This window comes from Macaca mulatta, chromosome 1, assembly GCF_049350105.2.
Source record: "Macaca mulatta isolate MMU2019108-1 chromosome 1, T2T-MMU8v2.0, whole genome shotgun sequence".
NCBI classification, from domain to species: domain Eukaryota; kingdom Metazoa; phylum Chordata; class Mammalia; order Primates; family Cercopithecidae; genus Macaca; species Macaca mulatta.
Window position 1 is genome coordinate 147,056,286 of NC_133406.1, and position 18,390 is coordinate 147,074,675.

Here is an 18,390-nt window from a genome sequence, read left to right on the forward strand (position 1 = left end):
ATTTTTAAAAAAATAATTTAAAATATGTAATTTTAAAATAATTTACCTGTTTGTTACATTCTTTAAGTTCCAATTCTGATTTCTCCAGGGTACCTTCTAATTTAATTATTTTTTGTTCCATTTCTCCTCTGTGTTCGCGAATAGTCATATCCAAATGTGTAACCTAAAAAATAACCTTAAATTGTTCAATTTTGTTCTGATACAAAAACTTATATGCTTAGAATAGGCTTTGTAATTGTTTATTGCAAGTATAACAAGTATAAACTCATTTCAAATTATTTTTAAATGGGAAAAATAATCATTGTTTACTAATACTGGTTCATGAGCCTCATATACATTTTTTTTAACAATACACACTGACATTCAATCCATATACATTATAGAAACAATAAAATATAGTTGTGTTCATAAATGACAAATAATTCAGACTTCATTTTATGCTGGATAAAAAGTGCTAAATAATGCCTTCCAAATATTTTTGTTCCTCCAACACTTAGCTGCTTCTGATATAGGGTAATATAAGAGATCAAAAGGTTCAGATACTAAGCAAATCTTCATTTTCAAAATCTACTTGCTAGAAAAATATCAAGATAGAGATTACATATCTCTATGCTATATGCTATAAAAATGCCCATTTTACCAAAAATTGATGACCTCTCAAATCCTGTGGACTGTGTCATAACAGAAAACTTCACTAAAATATAATCAAGAAAAATCAACCTGAGCTGCTCTTTGCTTTAGTTCCCAATTTCTCTCCTTAAGTGCCTGATCCATTTCAAGGAGCTCCTGCTTTTTGTCTTCAATCTCCATCTTGCATTCTCTACAATGTATCAAAGGAAAAAGATCAAAACAGATAGTAGGAATATTATAATTTTAAAAAGTTAGGTCAACCAGGTTACCTCTTCTATAAATTAAAAGCAAAATAATATATGCAATCAAGTCAGATTGAAAGGGTCAAATTAAAGGAATAATAGATAAAGAAAAAGATTGACATCAATACAATTAATTTAATAAAGGGTATTCTAAAAGGGTAAAAGTTAACTCACATTGTGGTATTACAGATAATTTAAGCTAATTGTTAAAGCACTCCCAGGACTCCAAGATTGAACGATAAGAATTTTTAAAAATACATATCCACATTTTTTCATACACAGATCAAGCGAGTGTTTCAAAGTCTTTTACATATAACAGCTGTGACTTTATTACAATTGAATGAGGCATTTAACCATAGTATTTCTCATGAGGATGTTACTCAAAATGATGCCTTACATATAAAAAAACACTTAAATCTAATATTAACGTATTACAAATTCTAAGCCCTCTTAAACCCTAATTTATGTATGGCCTTATATTATAAAATGCTTAATACTGACACAATTTTAAGGCTTTTACCAAAGTAAAGCCTGTGATCAGAGAATAATTTGAAACTCTAAGTTCTGATAAGACAAAGGCTGAAAATGTTGATCTTGAAAATCTTCATATGATTTTCCAGTCTGAAACATGAAACAGTACTGATAAGGGTACTAATTTTTAAAAGAAAATTTTGAACTTCTTTAATGAGTTGTTTTTAATATTCTTCTAAAAATCTTAAGAGGTATAACACAAGGCTAAAACTAATATTCTAAAAACAGTATGAAATTAAAGAAAACTCTAATTTCTATCTATGCAAATAGTGGAGCTTCCACGATTCATCTGTTAGCTAGAACTTAATATTTCACTGTTTACATGTTTCATGTTTTCATTTACTTATTGATTCTGCAAATATTTACTGGATGTTTCCTATATGCCAGGGTTCTAAGTGCTGTGGATTTAATAGTAAAAAAGATAAATGTTTCTGATCTGAGTTTACACTCTAATAGGTCCAGGAGAAAAGACAGACTATAAATACCTAAGTAAGAAAAATATAATATTAAGTGCTATATTAGAGCATTAATTGTGTGATGAAGTAGTGACTGGGTGGCTACTTTAGAGTGAGTAGTCAGAGAAGGCTTCTCTCTGAAGTAATGTGAAAGACAACAAGAAGCTGACCATATAACTGTTATCCCAGTAAAAAGAAACAGCTATGGCCAAGATTCCATGGTAGAAGCAAACTTGGTAAGTGTAAACTATGAGAAAAATGTCAGGAGCAAGGAGAGTTGTATGAAATGAGGCCAGAGAAGTAGACAGGAACCAGACCACATAGGGCTTTGTACTCCAAGATAAGGAACTTGGATTTTTTTAACTGTGGTAAAATTCATGTAACATAAAAGTTACCATTTTAACCATTTTAAAGTGCACAGTTCAGAAGCATTAAGTGTATTCATAATGTTATGTAACCATCACCACTATCTATGTCCAGTATTTTTCCATTGGTCCCCCACAAAGAACTTCATACTCATTAGCATTTATTTTCCATTCTCCCTTCCCCTAGTCCCTGGCAATCACTAATCTTTCTTTCCCTATGAATTTGCCAATTCTCAATATTTCATATAAATGGAATTATGCATCATGTGTCTGGCTCCTTTCACTTAGCATAATGTTTTCAAAGTTCATGCACTTTGTACCATGTATCAGTATTTTATTCCTTTTTATAACTGAATAATATTCTTTGTATGGATACACTATATGATATGGTTTGGCTGTGTTCCCACCAAATCTCATCTTGAATTCCACATGTTTAGGAGAGACCCAGTGGGAGGTAACTGAATCAGGGGGCAGGTCTTTCTCGTGTTATTCTCATGACAGTGAATAAGTCTCATAAGATCTGATGGTTTTAAAAATAGGAGGTTCCTTGCACAAGTTCTCTTGTCTGCTACCATGTGAGATGTGCCTTTCACTTCCACCATGATTGTGAGGCCTCCCCAGCCACGTAGAACTGTGATTCCATTAAACCTCTTTCTTTTGTTAATCACCCAGTCTCAGGTATGTCTTTTTCAGCAGCGTGAAAACTCACTAATACAGTAAATTGGTACCAGTAAAGTGGGGCACTACTATAGATATGGAAGTGACTTTGGAACTGGGTAACAGGTAAGGGTTGGAACAATTTGGTGGGCTCAGAATAATACAGGAAAATGTGGGAAAGTTTGGAACTTCCCAGAAACTTGTTCAATGGTTTTGACCAAAATGCTGATAGCAATATGGACAATGAAGTCCAGAATGAGGTGGTCTTGGAGAGAAATAAGGAACTTGTTGAGAACTGGAGCAAAGGTGACTCTTAAGTTTTAGCAAAGAGACTGGTGGCATTTTGCCCCTGCCCTAGAGATTTGTGGAATATTGAACTTCAGAGAGATGATTTAGGGTATCTGGTGGAAGAAATTTCTAAGCAACAAAGCACCCAAGAGGTCACCTGAGTGTGATAGAAAAGAAAATCCCATTTTCTGAGGAGAAATTCAAGCTGGCTACAGAAATTTGCATAAGTAACAAGGAGACGAATGTTAATCCCCAAGACAATGGGGAAAATGTCTCCAGGGCATGTCAGAGGTCTTTGCAGCAGCCTCTCCCATCACAGGCCTGGAGGCCTAGGAGGAAACAACGGTTTCATGGGTGGGATCCAGGGTCACCATGCTGTGTGCAGCCTAGGGACTTGGTGCCCTGCATCTCAGCCACCCTAGCTGTGGCTGAAAAAGGCCAACACGGAGCACGGGCCATGGCTTCAGAGGGTGTGAGCCCCATGCCTTGGCAGCTTCTACCCAATGTTGAACCTGTGAGAACACAGAAGTCATGAACTGAGGTTTGGGAACCTCTACCTAGATTTCAGAGGATGTATGGAAAGGCCTGGTTGTCCAGGCAGAAGTTTGCTGCTGAGGCAGGGCCCTCATGGAGAGCCTCTGCTAGGGAAGTGCAGAAGGGAAATGTAGGGTGGGCACCCCCATACAGAGTCCCCCACTGGGGCGCTGCCTGGTGGAGCTGTGAGAAGAGGGAGGGCCACCATCCTCCAGAACCCCAGAATAACAGATGCACTGACAACTTGCACTGTGCGCCTGGAAAGGCCACAGACACTCAATGCCAGTCCATGAAAGCAGCCAGGAGAAAGGCTGTAGCCTACAAAGCTACAGGGGTGGAGCTGCCCAAGACCACGGGAACCTACCTCTTGCATCAGTGTGACCTGGATGTGAGACATGGAGTCAAAAGAGATCATTTTGGAGCTTTAAGATGTGACTGCCCTGCTGAATTTCGGACTAGCATGGGGCCTGTAGCCCCTTTGTTTTGGCCAATTTCTACCATTTGGAATGGGTGTATTTACCCAACGTCTGTGCCCCAACTGTATCTAGGAAGAAAGTAACTTGCTTTTGATTTTACAGGCTCATAGGCAGAAGGGATTTGCCTTGTCTCAGATGAGACTTTGGACTTTTGAGTTAATGCTCAAATGAATTAACACTTTGAGAGACTGTTGGAAAGGCATGATTTGTTTTGAAATGTGAGGACATGAGATTTGGGAGGAGCTGAGGCGGAATGATATAGTTTGGCTGTGTCCCCACCTCAATCTCATCTTGAATTCCCACGTGTTGTGGGAGAGACCCAGTGGGAGGTAACTGAATCGTGGGGGCAGGTCTTTCCCATGCTGTTCTCACGAGAGTGAATAAGTCTCACAAGATCTGATGGTTTTATAAAGGGGAGTTTCCCTGCACAAGCTCTCTTCTCTTGTCTGCCACCATATGAGATGTGTCTTTCACCTTCCACCATGATTGTGAGGCCTCCCCAGCCATGTGGAACTGTAAGTCCACTAAACTTTTCTTTTGTAAATTGCCCAGTCTTGGGTATGTCTTTATCAGCAGCATGAAAACGGACTAAGACACTATATTTTGTTTATCCATTTATCTGATGATGAACATTTGGACTGTTTTCACTTTTTGGCTTACTTTGTAAACAATTTTTGCTTAGATACCTGTTTTCAACCCTTTTGAGTACAAAACTAGGAATAGAATTACTGGGTCATGTGGTAACTCTACATTCAACTTACTGAGGAAGGCTAAAGTGTTTTCTATAGTGGCTGCACCATTTTAGATTCCCACCAGCAATGAATGAGGGTTCCATTTTTTTTCCGCACTTGCTAACACTTGTTCTTTTCTATTTTTTGTTTTTTAAAAATGACCATCCTTAGTGGGTATGAAGTGATATATATCAATGTAGTTTTTATTTTCATCTGCGAAGGAGTTTGGATTTTATTCTGAAGGTTTTAGAAAGCCATTAGAAGGTTTGAGTAGTTAAGCAATATGATCTAATTTACTTTTTTTTTTTTGAGATGGAGTCTCGCTCTGTCACCCAGGCTAGAGTAGATCTTAGCTCAGTCTTGGCTCACTGCAACCTCCACCTCCAGGTTCAAGCAATTCTCCTGCCTCAGCCTCCTAAGTAGCTAAGACTACATGCGCCTGCCACCACAATTGGCTAATTTTTGTATTTTTAGTAGAGACGGGGCTTCACCATATTGGCCAGGCTGGTTTTGAACTCCTGACCTTGTGATCTGCCTGCCTCGGCCTCCCAAAGTGCTGAGATTACAGGCGTGAGCCACCGTGCCTGGCCTAATTTATGTTTTAAATAATAAACTTAAATCTGTTTTTGGAAAATGGATTGTTGGGAGGGGGTCAAGATTGTAAGCAGACAGCCCAGTTAGGAAGCCACAGCAACAGACCAGGTAAGAGATGATGCTTTGTGCTAAGGATAACAGAAAAGAGGCCAGGAAATCAATGGATTTAATAATATGTTTTGGGGCTGGGTGCAGTGGCTCATGCCTGTAATCCCAGCAGTTTGGGAGGCCCAGGTGGATGGATCACCTGAGGTCAGGAGTTCAAGAACAGTCTGGCTAACACAGCAAAACCCTGCCTCTATCAACAATTCAAAAATTAGCCGAGCGTGGTGGCAGGTGCCTGTAATCCCAGTTACTAGCTGAGGCAGGAGAATTTCTTGAATGGGAGGCGGAGGCTGCAGTGAGCTGAGATCATGCCACTGCACTCCAACCTGGGCAAGACTGTCTGAAAAAAAAAAGAGTATGTTTTGGAAATAAAGTTGACATGGCTTGCTAATACACTGGATGAAAAAAGGGATAGAAAGAGAGAACAAGAAAAATCTTACATATCTGTAGTTTGAGCAACTGCATGATACTGAGTTAGGGGAAGGGTAGGGTTATGAGGAAATATATGAGTCCTATTTTGGCCAAGTCTGAGATGTCTCTTAAAAATATCCAAATGGAGATAACAACTCAGTAGTTGGATATTGACTCTGGAGTTACAGGAAAAGGTCAATACTGGAGAAACAGGTTTGGAAGTGTCTGACGCATAGTATTTAAAGCTACATGAAATTTACCAAGGATGAGTTTGTGGATACAGAAGAGAAGGAGGCCCTACACTGAATTCTGTGGTACAATATCTAAGTTTCTGGGTTATCTTGTTGCTCTTTATCCTGTTCTTTTATTTCACATTTTACATCCTAATTTGCAATTCTCTTTTCCTTTTCTGAATCTATTTCCCATACTTTGGCTCTAATCTGGCTGTCCGCCTCTACTCACTATACGTGTGTCGGCATAGCAGTTTATGTTATACTGCTAATCTAAGATCCCAGACTTTAGAGTTGGACAGACTTGTGTTTAACTCCCTTCTCTAGACTCTACTACTGGTATGACTTGGGGCATTTTATTTTTCTCAAGGCCTCAGGCTTCTCAACTATTAAAAAGGTGATATATGTTTCTAATAGGTGTGTTGTAAGGAAATGAGTGAGATCATATGTGAAGTCCCTGGTATAGTCCTGTCATAAAATAAGGACTTAATACAAAGAACAATATTATCATTATTAATATCCTCCTGCTGTTAGCCACTGCTATATGCTTGCCCAATCATTTTTTACCACTAGGGCCAGTATAAAATGGTCTAAAGACTGAGGATGAAAGTTTTGGTGGCCAACAACAGCTGAATTAGTTAGATAAGGCATGGGATAGGCTGGCTGGGATGAGCCAAAGTGAGCCAAAGGCAGTTGAGAAATATAGACATCTAGAATGCAACAACACATTTTATTGTATTATCCAAGGACTTATAATTGTGATATCATTTCTTATTTAACTCACCTAAGTTCAGCTGTGAGATCCTTTATAGTAGTGTATTTTTCCTCTAATGATAACTGAGCCTTCTGTAGTACATCTCTCAATTCCTGGAGTTGTCTTAAAGTACTTTTTAATTCTCCATGAGCATTTTGTAGTTCAGTCTCAAGTGCTTCCCGTTTTTGCAAGGCTTCTGTTAGTTCAGTTTCAGTACTGTGCTGTAACTTTTCTAACTCCTTTACTATTAAGAGGAGAGAATAATGTTATAACTATATATAAACCATTTATTATAAACTTTGTATATAATTAAGAATATTCCATTTTATTCATCTGTGAGAGGCAAAATACCACTTATTGTCCCTTCCAGCCCCACCATCTCAAATTCTCACACTATTTCACTTCGTTAAATACAAATACATAGGCAGCTAAACTAATCTAACCACTTGCTTACCAGCATTTGTTTTCTTTTCTAGCTCTGTCTTTGTCTGATCTAAGATCATATCTAATTGAGAGAGGTGCATTGCTTTATTTTCTCCATCTCGTTTGAGGTGCATTATTTCCTTTTCCATTTTAGACAGCTCTTCTTTGTACTGATCCATCTCAAGCTTTACTTGCCTAATTAAAAACAAATAATAAAACAGGTAATTTAGAAACTTAACCAACTAACTTGTCTCTAACTTAAAAAAGCCTGCAAATTATATAAGGACAAATATCAGCAAAATATCTAGTCAGAATTTTAAATCACCTGTTTTTAAAAATTCTCCAACTAAAAACTATCCCTTTACATATTACATACCACTAAATACAACTTTACTACTACCTGGTAATATTTAACAAGCCTAGCATTCTTTTCACTCTAACTACATTTAACTTTAGCTTTGCATGTATTGAAAATATCCAAGGACCTCATTCATCTATAATTTTTGTTATTAGCAACAAAGAAAATAAATAAGTCAAACAATCAAATTATTCATCATAAAAACCATACTACTCACTGGAGAGCCAAGTCAGTTGTTTTTACTCAGTTTTATTATTAGTTCTATACTTTTTTTAGCTTTAAAAGGGACTAGAGATTCCTAGACCAGTGCAACTTCCCTGCTTTACAGAGGAGGAAACTGAAGACTAGGTGAGTTGTCTGAGATGTAATACGACTAGCTGTTAATAGTGAAAGTGCCAGGTTTACTAACTTGGTCAGTCCTGAGCTTATTCTAATATGGCAGCTCCTCTACAGACAAATCAACATACTAAGAGCCAGTTTTATGTCCCTTTGTTGGTAATTCTAAAGTGATATTCACTAATTAAACAATTGTTAATGTTACCCTCAATGGTAGGAAGAGTTCATGTTCCTTTGTGTCCACACTGTTTCTGTTGTTTAATCTTTGAAATTTCTAAATTGAGTTTGCGAGTAGGAGCATTTCGCTTCTAAATAAAACTTCAACAAATTTGGATGTGTTCAAGAGTTTTTTAATTGGAAGTCCTTAAGTTTTTTAAACTTAAGGAAAACTATAAAACCCCTGAAACAGTATGCAAAATTATACATGTATAATGTACATGTGTATATCTATGTATAGAAGACAAGCTAAAGTTTTTTACCAGATCCTCAAATATGTCCACAGACCAACTAACTTAAGAACTACTAGATTAGATGAATGCTAATGACATTTTTACATTTCTAAAATCCCAAGTAAACAATTTTTAGCTTGACCAATTAGCTCTAATATTGAAGTAGATATAAAACAGATAATTAGAAAAGCACAAAGGAACCCTGTCAATAGAGGAGAGGGAACCTGGGGACTTGTGGTTTTAGTTCCGGTGCATAAGTTCACTCTTGACTCCTGCTGGTAGAAGGGTGAGCTGATTATATTATAAATTATGTCAATTCTCCCAACAAAGTAGATCTGAAGAGGCTGGGTACTGCTTTCAGCTCATGGGTTCCTTTCTTGACCAATTAAATACTGATGCCTGGGACCAGCCTAGCAAAATTAAATCAGAATCTTTAGGTTTTATTTAATCTAAAGGTGGGACCCAGGCATCAGTGTTTTTTTTACAAGCTCTTGAGGTGATTTTAATAATCACTCAAGGCTGAGAACCACTTTTATATTGTCACTTTTCCTCTATATAATTGGATCGCCTGAAAGTTTCCTCTATGTGAGTACATTTACAAGTTTGCCTACAACTTTTAATGTTATTCACAATTAACAGTTGCTGAGTGCCTATGAGGTATAAGGAATTGTGCCAATTGTTGTGTAAGACCCTAAAATAAACCAGATATGATCCTTGTCTTAAGAAACTTATAATATAGTAGGAAGGTTAAAAATATTAAACTATAATACAGAAAAAGGCATAATGAAAGATATGAAGGAAATACAAACAAAATGCAACAGGAACACAGACTATGGAGACATTAATTCCTCAAGCAAATGCTCCACTGAACATTATCTGATTTTGAAACTCAGATACCACTGATATTGAAGTAGGAAGGTAAATAAAACATATTCATATTTTACCTGGCAGTGCTAGTAAGCTCAATCACTTTTTGCCTTTTCAAATCTGCTTCATGTGCAGCTGATTCACATTTCTCCTCCATTTTTCTCAACTTTTCAGCTGAACTTTCCCTTTGTTTTTGAAGTTCTTGTTCCAGTTTTGACACCTTGTAAAGCAGTTTTCAATAAACATTTTAAATCCAGAAGAAAAATACTTTTATAAATATGTAACCTAGCTTATCAGTTTCAAGATGTATCATAAAAATCAACATATAGACCAAGAACTAATGTTTGGAAAATATACAAAGCAAGGCTTACTTTCTAATAATAAAGATACTTCATATACACATATATTACTATTTAGGGAAGTGGCCACATCATAACACTAAAGTGTTATAATAATTGAACAAAGTGATAGCAAATGTTCTCCTTTTCATTGTCCCCATTTGAAATGTCCTTTCTTCTCTTACCAAACTGCTCCTTTCTTTTCTTCACGAATTGGCTCATTCAATAGATTCCTAGATTGCCACATGACCTCAAATGCTAACTTGCATTTGCTCCCATTTTAACTTGAATTTGTTCCTATTCATTTTTCCTCTATTCTACTATAATAAAGGAGATATTCTTCCTCCTATATAAGTCAAAATGCTTCATAGGTGTTCTGGATTCAATTCCTATTAATTTTTTCAGGAACTTCATACTACTATCTCCTCTTTCCAATATCTTCAATCTCTCTACGGTTTTTTTAATAGTAGCATTTAAACATGTTAAAGATTTTCCCACTGTAAAAAGCTTTTCTTCAGACCTTGACCTCCCTCTATCTACCACCCTTTATTTCCTCCCATGTATAGCCCAACTTCTCAAAGTTTTCTGTGTGTTGTATCACTGTCTCACTTCTCATTCATTCTTCAACCCATAGCCAGAGGCCATTCCACAGAAATAGGGATTACAACACCAGTGACTTCCAAGTTGCTAATTTCAATGGACATTTCCCAACCCTCATTTTACTTGACATTGATTCCAGCAGCCCATGACAGCAACATTCATTCCTTCCTTAATGAAATACCTACTTTGGCTTCCATGTATCACATCCCTCAGGGATCTGTCCAAGTCAATCTTCTTGCTTCTCATTCTATATTCTCTCCCTAGGTAATTTCAGTCACTCGATGCCTTCATGAATATTTATATGACTGTGGTCTCAAAGTTAACCTCTCAATTCTGACCTGAATATCCCCCCTGTTCTTCTAAAATCTCTCACTGAAGAACTAAATATAGATTATAAACCATTAATATCTTGCCAGGTGTGGTGGTTCAGGCCTCCAATCCCAGCACTTTGGGAGGCCAAGGAAGGTGGATTACTTAAGCCCAAGAGTTCGAGACCAGCCTAGGCAACATGGTGATACTCTGTCTCTACCAAAAGAAAAAAAAAAAGAAAAGAAAAACCACACACACACACACACACACACACACACATATATATACACACACACACACAAAATTAGCTGGGCATGGTGGTAGGACTCGGAAGGCAGAAGTGGGAAAATCACCTGAGCCCAGGGAAATTGAGGCTGCACTGTGCCGTGATCATGTCACTGCACTCCAGCCTGGATGACAAAGTAAGACCCTGTCTCAAACAAAACAAAACAAGAAAACCCCATTAATATCCACCCCTCCACCTCAAGTTCCAAGAAGAAAATTAAAACAGTACCCAGGTAAAAAGGGAAAGGAACCAAAGAAAATCCACCCACTCAATTCTTAATTAAATAAAGAAATCTAAAGATGCAAAATGGAACCTATGCATAGTGTAATATGGATGAAAGGCAGAAAAGGAACACCTAGTCAAAAATTTACTCCAAATACTGAAGAAATTTTTAGACATAAACTTCTGTAGACCTCAATGAAGCTAATGAGAACACAAAATCTTTTAAAACAAGATCACAAAGAAATAAAATCACCGAATAAAAAATACAAATGAGGCTGGGCACAGTGGCTCACGCCTGTAATCCCAGCACTTTGGGAGGCTGAGGCAGGTGAATCACAAGATCAAGACATCGAGACCATCCTGGCCAACATGGTGAAACCCCGCCTCTACTTAAAAAACAAAAATTAGCTGGGCGTGGTGGTGCGAGCCTACAGTCCCAGATATTCGGGAGGCTGAGGCAGGAGAATTGCTTGAACCTGGGAGGCAGAGGCTGCAGTGAGCCAAGATCATGCCACTGCACTCCAGCCTGGTGACAGAGCGAGACTCCGTCTCAAAAAAAGAAAAAAAGAAAAGAAAAGAAACAAATGAACTAGTAACAAAAAAACAAAAACAAAAAACAGAAGAAAACCATACAACCATTATGGAAGTGACTTAGGAACAAGAATCATAATCAATCCTGCAAGAACCAGAGTCAATGACAAAGGATGTAGGTAGAGGGAATCAAACATAGATGAGAAGAAGAAATGCTTCAGGATGAAGCTGTATAGTAGGCATAGCAAGCAGTAGGTCTAAATTTTAACAAAAGGGATGGAGAGTCACAGGAAGATGTGTCTTAAAAAAAAATACAGAGGCCGGGAGCAGTGGCTCACACCTGTAATCCCAGCACTTTGGGAGGCCCAAGCGGGTAGATCACCTGAGCTGGGAGTTTGAGACGAGTCTGACCAACATGGAGAAACCCTGTCTTTACTAAAAACACAAAATTAGCCGGGTGTGGTGGCGCATGCCTGTAATCCCAGCTACTCAGGTCACTGAGGCGGGAGAATCCCCTGAACCCGGGAGGCGGAGTTTGCAGTAAGCCGAGATTGCGCCATTGCACTCCAGCCTGGGTGACAAGAGTAAAACTGTCTCAAAAAAAAAAAAACAGAATACCTGCCTGATGTGTTTAAATGTAGTGAGAGGAAGATTCTTTAGTTCCACTGGACAGGCTGAGGATGACTTCAGAACAAGTAGATAAAAGACCAAAAAAATGACAAAAAAAAAAAAAGGAAAATACAGTAAGATTACAGGGGACAATCATTTTCTAATTTATACATTACTGTAAATTTGATTTCTTTTGAAAGAAAAAACAAAAATGTAAAATATCTAAAGAATTCAGATAAATTCAGTAATGAATTAAAGGAAAAAGATTAGATTCTAGTATAAAATTCTCCAGAATTCTTACATTCAAGTAATAATTTTTAATTTTAGAACTTTCAGGGGTATTTTCCCTTGGGATTTTTCTTTTAGTGCACTGCTTTGCCATTTCTTTAAGGAATATCACACACTATGTCCTGATCCAAAAAGGAAAAATTATAGGCATTCAGATTAGGTACACGAAGACAGATTGAATAAAGAAACATGAATTATAAATTGTATGGAATGGCAAACATATAATCATAGTATAAGAGATGGAGGTCAGATTACATAGGAATAGAAATTTATTTTACAATATCAGTATTGAGTATTTCTTATAATGCAAAATCTTTGAGGTTAAACAGCAATTTTTTTTTGAGGCAGAGTCTCACTGTCTCCCAGGGTGGAGTGCAGTGGCACAATCGCAGCTCACCGCAACCTCTGCCTCTTGGGTTCAAGTGATTCTTGTGTCTCAGCCTCCTGAGTAGCTGGGGTTACAGGCATGTGCCACAACGCCTGGCTAAGTTTTGTAATTTTAGTAGAGACGAGGTTGGGCCATGTTGGCCAGGCTGGTCTCGAACTCCTGACCCCAGGTGATCCGCCTGCCTCAGCCTCCCAAAGTGCTGGAATTATGGGCATGAACCACAGCATCTGGCCAAACAGCAGTTTAAAAAACTAACCAAAAATGTATTCATGATTTTAAAAATTTCTATTTCATACAAATGAAACAATCTTGGGCTAATAATATATACCTGTTTTTCAAGTTTAGTTTGAGTATCTTCCAGCTCTCCATTTCTAATTGTCTCTTGTTGTAACATTTGCTGCTGTTGCTGAAGAGTATGCTGTAGAATAATGTTTTGCTCAGAAGTCTCTTGAAGACTGTGATTTTTTATTTTTAGCTCTTTCTGTAAACAATATACCTGGCAAATATATATATATCTCAATACAATGCAGTGTTTCAAATAAAAGGCAATAAAACATCAAAGTTGTCCTCCTTATTAGATAACCATCCACCTGTCATGTGGGACAATTGTATTCATGTCTATAGTTTGTCACTGGAAGGGCAGTCTTCATTTTTCTGATGGGGAGATGTATTGGAAGGGCCTGTTTATAGGATTGCTCTTGGTTAGTGTCTGGAAATGTGGCTTTAAAAATGTTCCTAAGTGATGAGGTTGTTTTGCCTGGCTGGGGCACTGAAACATGCCTTCCTTTAGAATTCTGGAATTTTTGATACTTGTAGGCTGGTCATCGTTCCCGTGTGACAACCCTCCAATAAAAACCCTGAACTTTGAGTCATAAATAGGCTTCCCTAGGCAGAAACAGATGTTGCCACATTTCACTGCTATAAAAAGGAGCATGTTCTGTTTGACCTCTCCCAGAAGGAGAGCCATGGTTTTATCTGCACTTCACCTGATTCTTTCACCCTTACTAATAATAAACTATAGCCATAAAAGCTCTATATAATGTTTGGTGCTATTTATTGTTACTGTTGCTATTATTGCTGTTGTTTATACAATAATATCCCAGCAAAACACTGCTGAATATTTATGTTACAAAAAAACACATAAAGGAATGACAATAACAACTAAGAAATTTGACTAATTACTCTAAATATTTAGGACTTGAATAGATGGTCTCCAAAACTGCTTTAAGATACTTTTATCCAAGAGCATCTATTAAGAAGAAAAATAAATGCCCTTTGTCCTAGTAATAAAAATTCTAAAAATATGCCAGCAGAAATTATTTTTAAAATACTATCAACAATGAAACATAATTTAAAATATATTTTACAATATTCTTCATCTTTTACCAAAGTGAAGGGAAGAATAAGTGATGATTGTCAATGTGATTAAAAATGACACAACCATTTCAAATAATTAAAAAGACAGCTAACACATAAAAATTTATAAAGTTAAAAAATCACATTTCATTAATATAATTTTGAAAAATATATATGCAAATAGAAAAATGAAAACTGAAGTATTAGAGAATGGGCTGTAGGTAAATGTTCTTTAAGTTTTCTTGTTGTTGCTTATGTAATAAATTTTTTAAATGAAGGAAAATAAAACCATTCCTTTAAAGCAAAGAATCTTTCCAGTAAATATCATCCCAAAAGGAATTTTAAACTCCTTATAGTAAATTGTGGAAGAGAATCATGACTTGCTTCTTTTTTCTAACTATCCAGCAGGTGAACATTAAGGCCTTCAGGGCCGAATATTCTTTGCTCATTATGAGAAGCTCCTAGATTTCAGATTTCTTCATTATATGATGATGTTGTAAACTGGAAGTAACCCTGGATATCATAGGCAACTAATTGATCTCTAATCCTGTTACTATAATCCCTTTTCCTGCAAATCTGTTTTGTTTAATTCTGTCTGCATGAAAATAATTTAGTGTAAATATGTGTCAGATCATCTGTTTTGTTTTCTCTCTTAGCTCCTGACAAAACCTGCAGATCACACTTCTGCATTGGTTTATTTTATATAGAACTGACTCGCTTGCCAGACAGGCTTAAATACTGTTTTTTTCTTTATTGGAACATCCTGTCTCATACTTACCTATTCAGAGAAAAAAATGGACAAAATATTAAAATAAGACAAAACAAGAAAAAAATAAGATCTAACCAAAACACAAAGCCTTACCACATAATAACAACAAAATTTTATTTCAGTAATCCAGTCACTGACATTTCAATTACATATATTGAAATATCTAATATTAGTTATCACAAATATTTACAAAATATAACCTATATCTATCAAACTTATACTGACATTTTATTGTACCGACCTTTAACTTCCAGTTGGCTTTAGGTTTTGTTTTTTTTTGTTTTTTGTTTGTTTTTGAGACGTAGTCTCGCTTTGCTGCCCAGGCTGGAGTGCAGTGGTGCGATCTCGGCTCACTGCAAGCTCTGCCTCTCGGGTTCACGCTGTTCTCCTGCCTCAGCCTCCCGAGTAGCTGGGCCTACAGGAGCCCGCCACCACGCCCGGCTAATTTTTTTTTTTTCTATTTTTAGTAGAGACGGGGTTTACTGTGTTAGATCTCCTGACTTCGTGATCTGCCCGCCTCGGCCTCCCAAAGTGCTGGGATTACAGGCGTGAGCCACCGAGCCCGGTCAGTTGGCTTCAGTTTAAAAGTAAATATAGAATGAATTGTTTTTATGTTGTATTTTCTACTAATGTATTATTCCCAGAGTACTTAATATTTTATAATTGAAGTAAATAAGAAAGTAGAATTTAAATGATAAAATCTACCTTACACTTAACTTTATCTAGTATTACTATGTACCCAAAGCAGAAACAGTCTCATAATTGTTGCTTAAAAATAAAATAAAACGCAGAAACATATGATGCCAACTTCTCAAAATCTAAGTCCATCTATTTAAATGAAGATATTTATCAATGAAATGACTGATTTTATTGAATAAAATCTTCATGCAGAAAACATTTAGGCTTATTCATAATTTTATGCAAAATAAAATTTTTTTACTTTCTTTTATTATGTTGACAATGTAATTTTGCATGAACACATAACTTGATTATTTTAAAAGCATTGTTAAAAACATTTTAATATGAAGTTAAATATCTTCCAAAAATTCAGAACCCCAAAGTATTATTTTCATCATAATCATATTTATTTCAACATCCAGAAAAGAATATGTGGCTGAGGCAAAAGCGCAGAGGAATATACATTAGCTTTTTGCAATGGGTAATCAACATGTAGTTTTTACAAGTGGCTAAATTTCTACCAATATGCCCTAGGGCCACTTAATTATTCAGCGAGTTATATGATTGGGGCATATTCCCTGATTTAAAAGATAAGAACATCTTTATAATATCACCTATTATTAACAGAATAGATGCACTATTACTCAAATCAGGTTTTCTAAAATGCAGCTATATATGATGAAAACTTCACAACTCTGCTGTTACAAGGTGTTAATTATATTAACCAACACTAGAAAGAATTTTCTCTGTAAGACATAATTTGCTGTAAAGGTAAATAAGTCAACAGTTAGTATTTGGATTCTTCTCCATGTTTTTTATCAATACACATGAGCACGTGACAGATGAACTTTTAAGTTAGCAAGCCAATGCATGTGCAGTTGAGCTAACGATTGAGTGGTAATAAATGAGTTTGCAAATCTTTCTAATTTACTTACTCCCTAGTCTGGTCAAATATACCTGATTACCGCTTCTGGTTTCTAATTCAGTTTGAGCCTAGGTATGTATTTCCAGCTGTTCTAAAAATCATTCTAAATGAGCCAGGTGTGGTGGCACATGCCTGTAATCCCAGCTGCTGAGAAGGCTGAGGCAGGAGAACTGCTTGAACCTGGGAGGCAGAGATTGCAATGAACTGAGATTGCACCATTGCACTCCAGCCTAGGTGACAAAGCAAGACCCTGTCTCAAAAAAAGAAAAAAAAATCGTTCTATTTATTTTGTGTGTAAATATCTGTTATCCACCCTAGTCTCTGATGTTGTTTCTATGAACGCAAAGTCTAAAGCTCAACGAATTCTCCTATTACAAATGCTGCCTACCTCCAGGTAGATTCCATCTCTGCCAAGTCTGTTTATTCTGAAGCAGAGTGTGGGCATGAGCAGTAGAATAAATGCCAAAATAATGTATTTTGTATACTACTTTAAAGAAGATCATAGTAAAAAAAAGGACATTCTTATTTTTAAAAATCCAAATACATACAGTTTAGATGATTTAGTTTCTACATATTGGAGTAGAAAAATATATGCCTGTCAAAGATGCTATAAAAACCTTCATAAAGGAAGGTAGAGGGAAGAAGGCATGACCATATAAAATCTGAAAGTTGTTGTTTTTTTTTTTAAACTTCTAAGGCTATATAATTACTTGATGCACCTAACTCTGGAGTGCTGGTCAACTACATTATTTACTCTTAGATCTACCCATGCCTTTCCCCTGCTCTGCTCTGTATATTGTAGGAAACCACAGTTCCTGGCCTCTTTTGCCCTCTAGATTACAAATAGGTTTAGCCAATGGGAATGGTCAGTAGCTGCAGTGCTCCTCCTCTATTGCCCCAGTTCCTATTGGACAGACGCTTTTTCTTCGGCCCCAGCTCCGGACAGGCAGCCCTGCTTCTAGACTATGATCATACTATCTTTTCCTGATGTTCCTCTAACCTTAACAATGGTAGTGGGTCCCTGCTTATAATCTCTGAGTCGCTGTGGTATACTGTTTGGCTTCTCTACCGTTTCATCACCTGTGTGTCTAATTCTCTGTATAAATTTGCTCTATTTAAAAGATATAAAGGCTTCTGTTTTTCTCATTGGACCTTTCTGATATATTCAAGTCAATCTTGATTAATATGTAAATACAAATATATATATATTTATATACATATATATACACATATATATTTTTTGAGATCGGGTCTCGCTGTGCTGCCAGGCTGGAGTACAGTGGCGTGATCACGGCTCACTGCAGCCTTGACCTCCTAGACTCAAGTGATCCTCCCACCTCAGCTTCCTGAGTAGCTGGGACCACGGGTATGCACCACCACACTTGGCTAATGTTTTCCATTTTTTTGTAGAGATGGGGTTTTGCCCCATGTTGCCCAGGCTTGTCTTGAACTCCTGGCCTCCCAAAGTGCTGAGCTTATAGGCGTAAGCAACAATGAGTGGCCAAAAGTCAACCTTGATTAAAATTCATTGGGAACCATTTCTAAAAATAAATTTTTAAATTTTTATTATTATTATTTTTTTTTTTTTGGGAGACGGAGTCTCGCTCTGTTGCCAGGCTGGAATGCAGTGGTGCGATCTCGGCTCATTGCAAGCT

General features: G+C 36.8%; 1 protein-coding gene across 3 annotated transcripts in view; it reads right to left on the minus strand.

Moving 5' to 3' along the window:
- CCDC18 (coiled-coil domain containing 18) overlaps positions 1-18,390 on the minus strand; it is a 114,523-nt gene that overhangs the window by 47,412 nt on the left and 48,721 nt on the right. For all 3 annotated transcript variants that reach the window (XM_077952940.1, XM_077952936.1, XM_028847494.2), the window contains 6 exons: positions 13,336-13,503; positions 9,514-9,656; positions 7,458-7,621; positions 7,034-7,247; positions 721-820; positions 47-163 (listed from right to left, as the gene is read on the minus strand). In XM_077952940.1, coding sequence (XP_077809066.1) covers positions 47-163; positions 721-820; positions 7,034-7,247; positions 7,458-7,621; positions 9,514-9,656; positions 13,336-13,503 — 906 coding nt within the window. The remainder of the gene's footprint in view (positions 1-46; positions 164-720; positions 821-7,033; positions 7,248-7,457; positions 7,622-9,513; positions 9,657-13,335; positions 13,504-18,390) is intronic.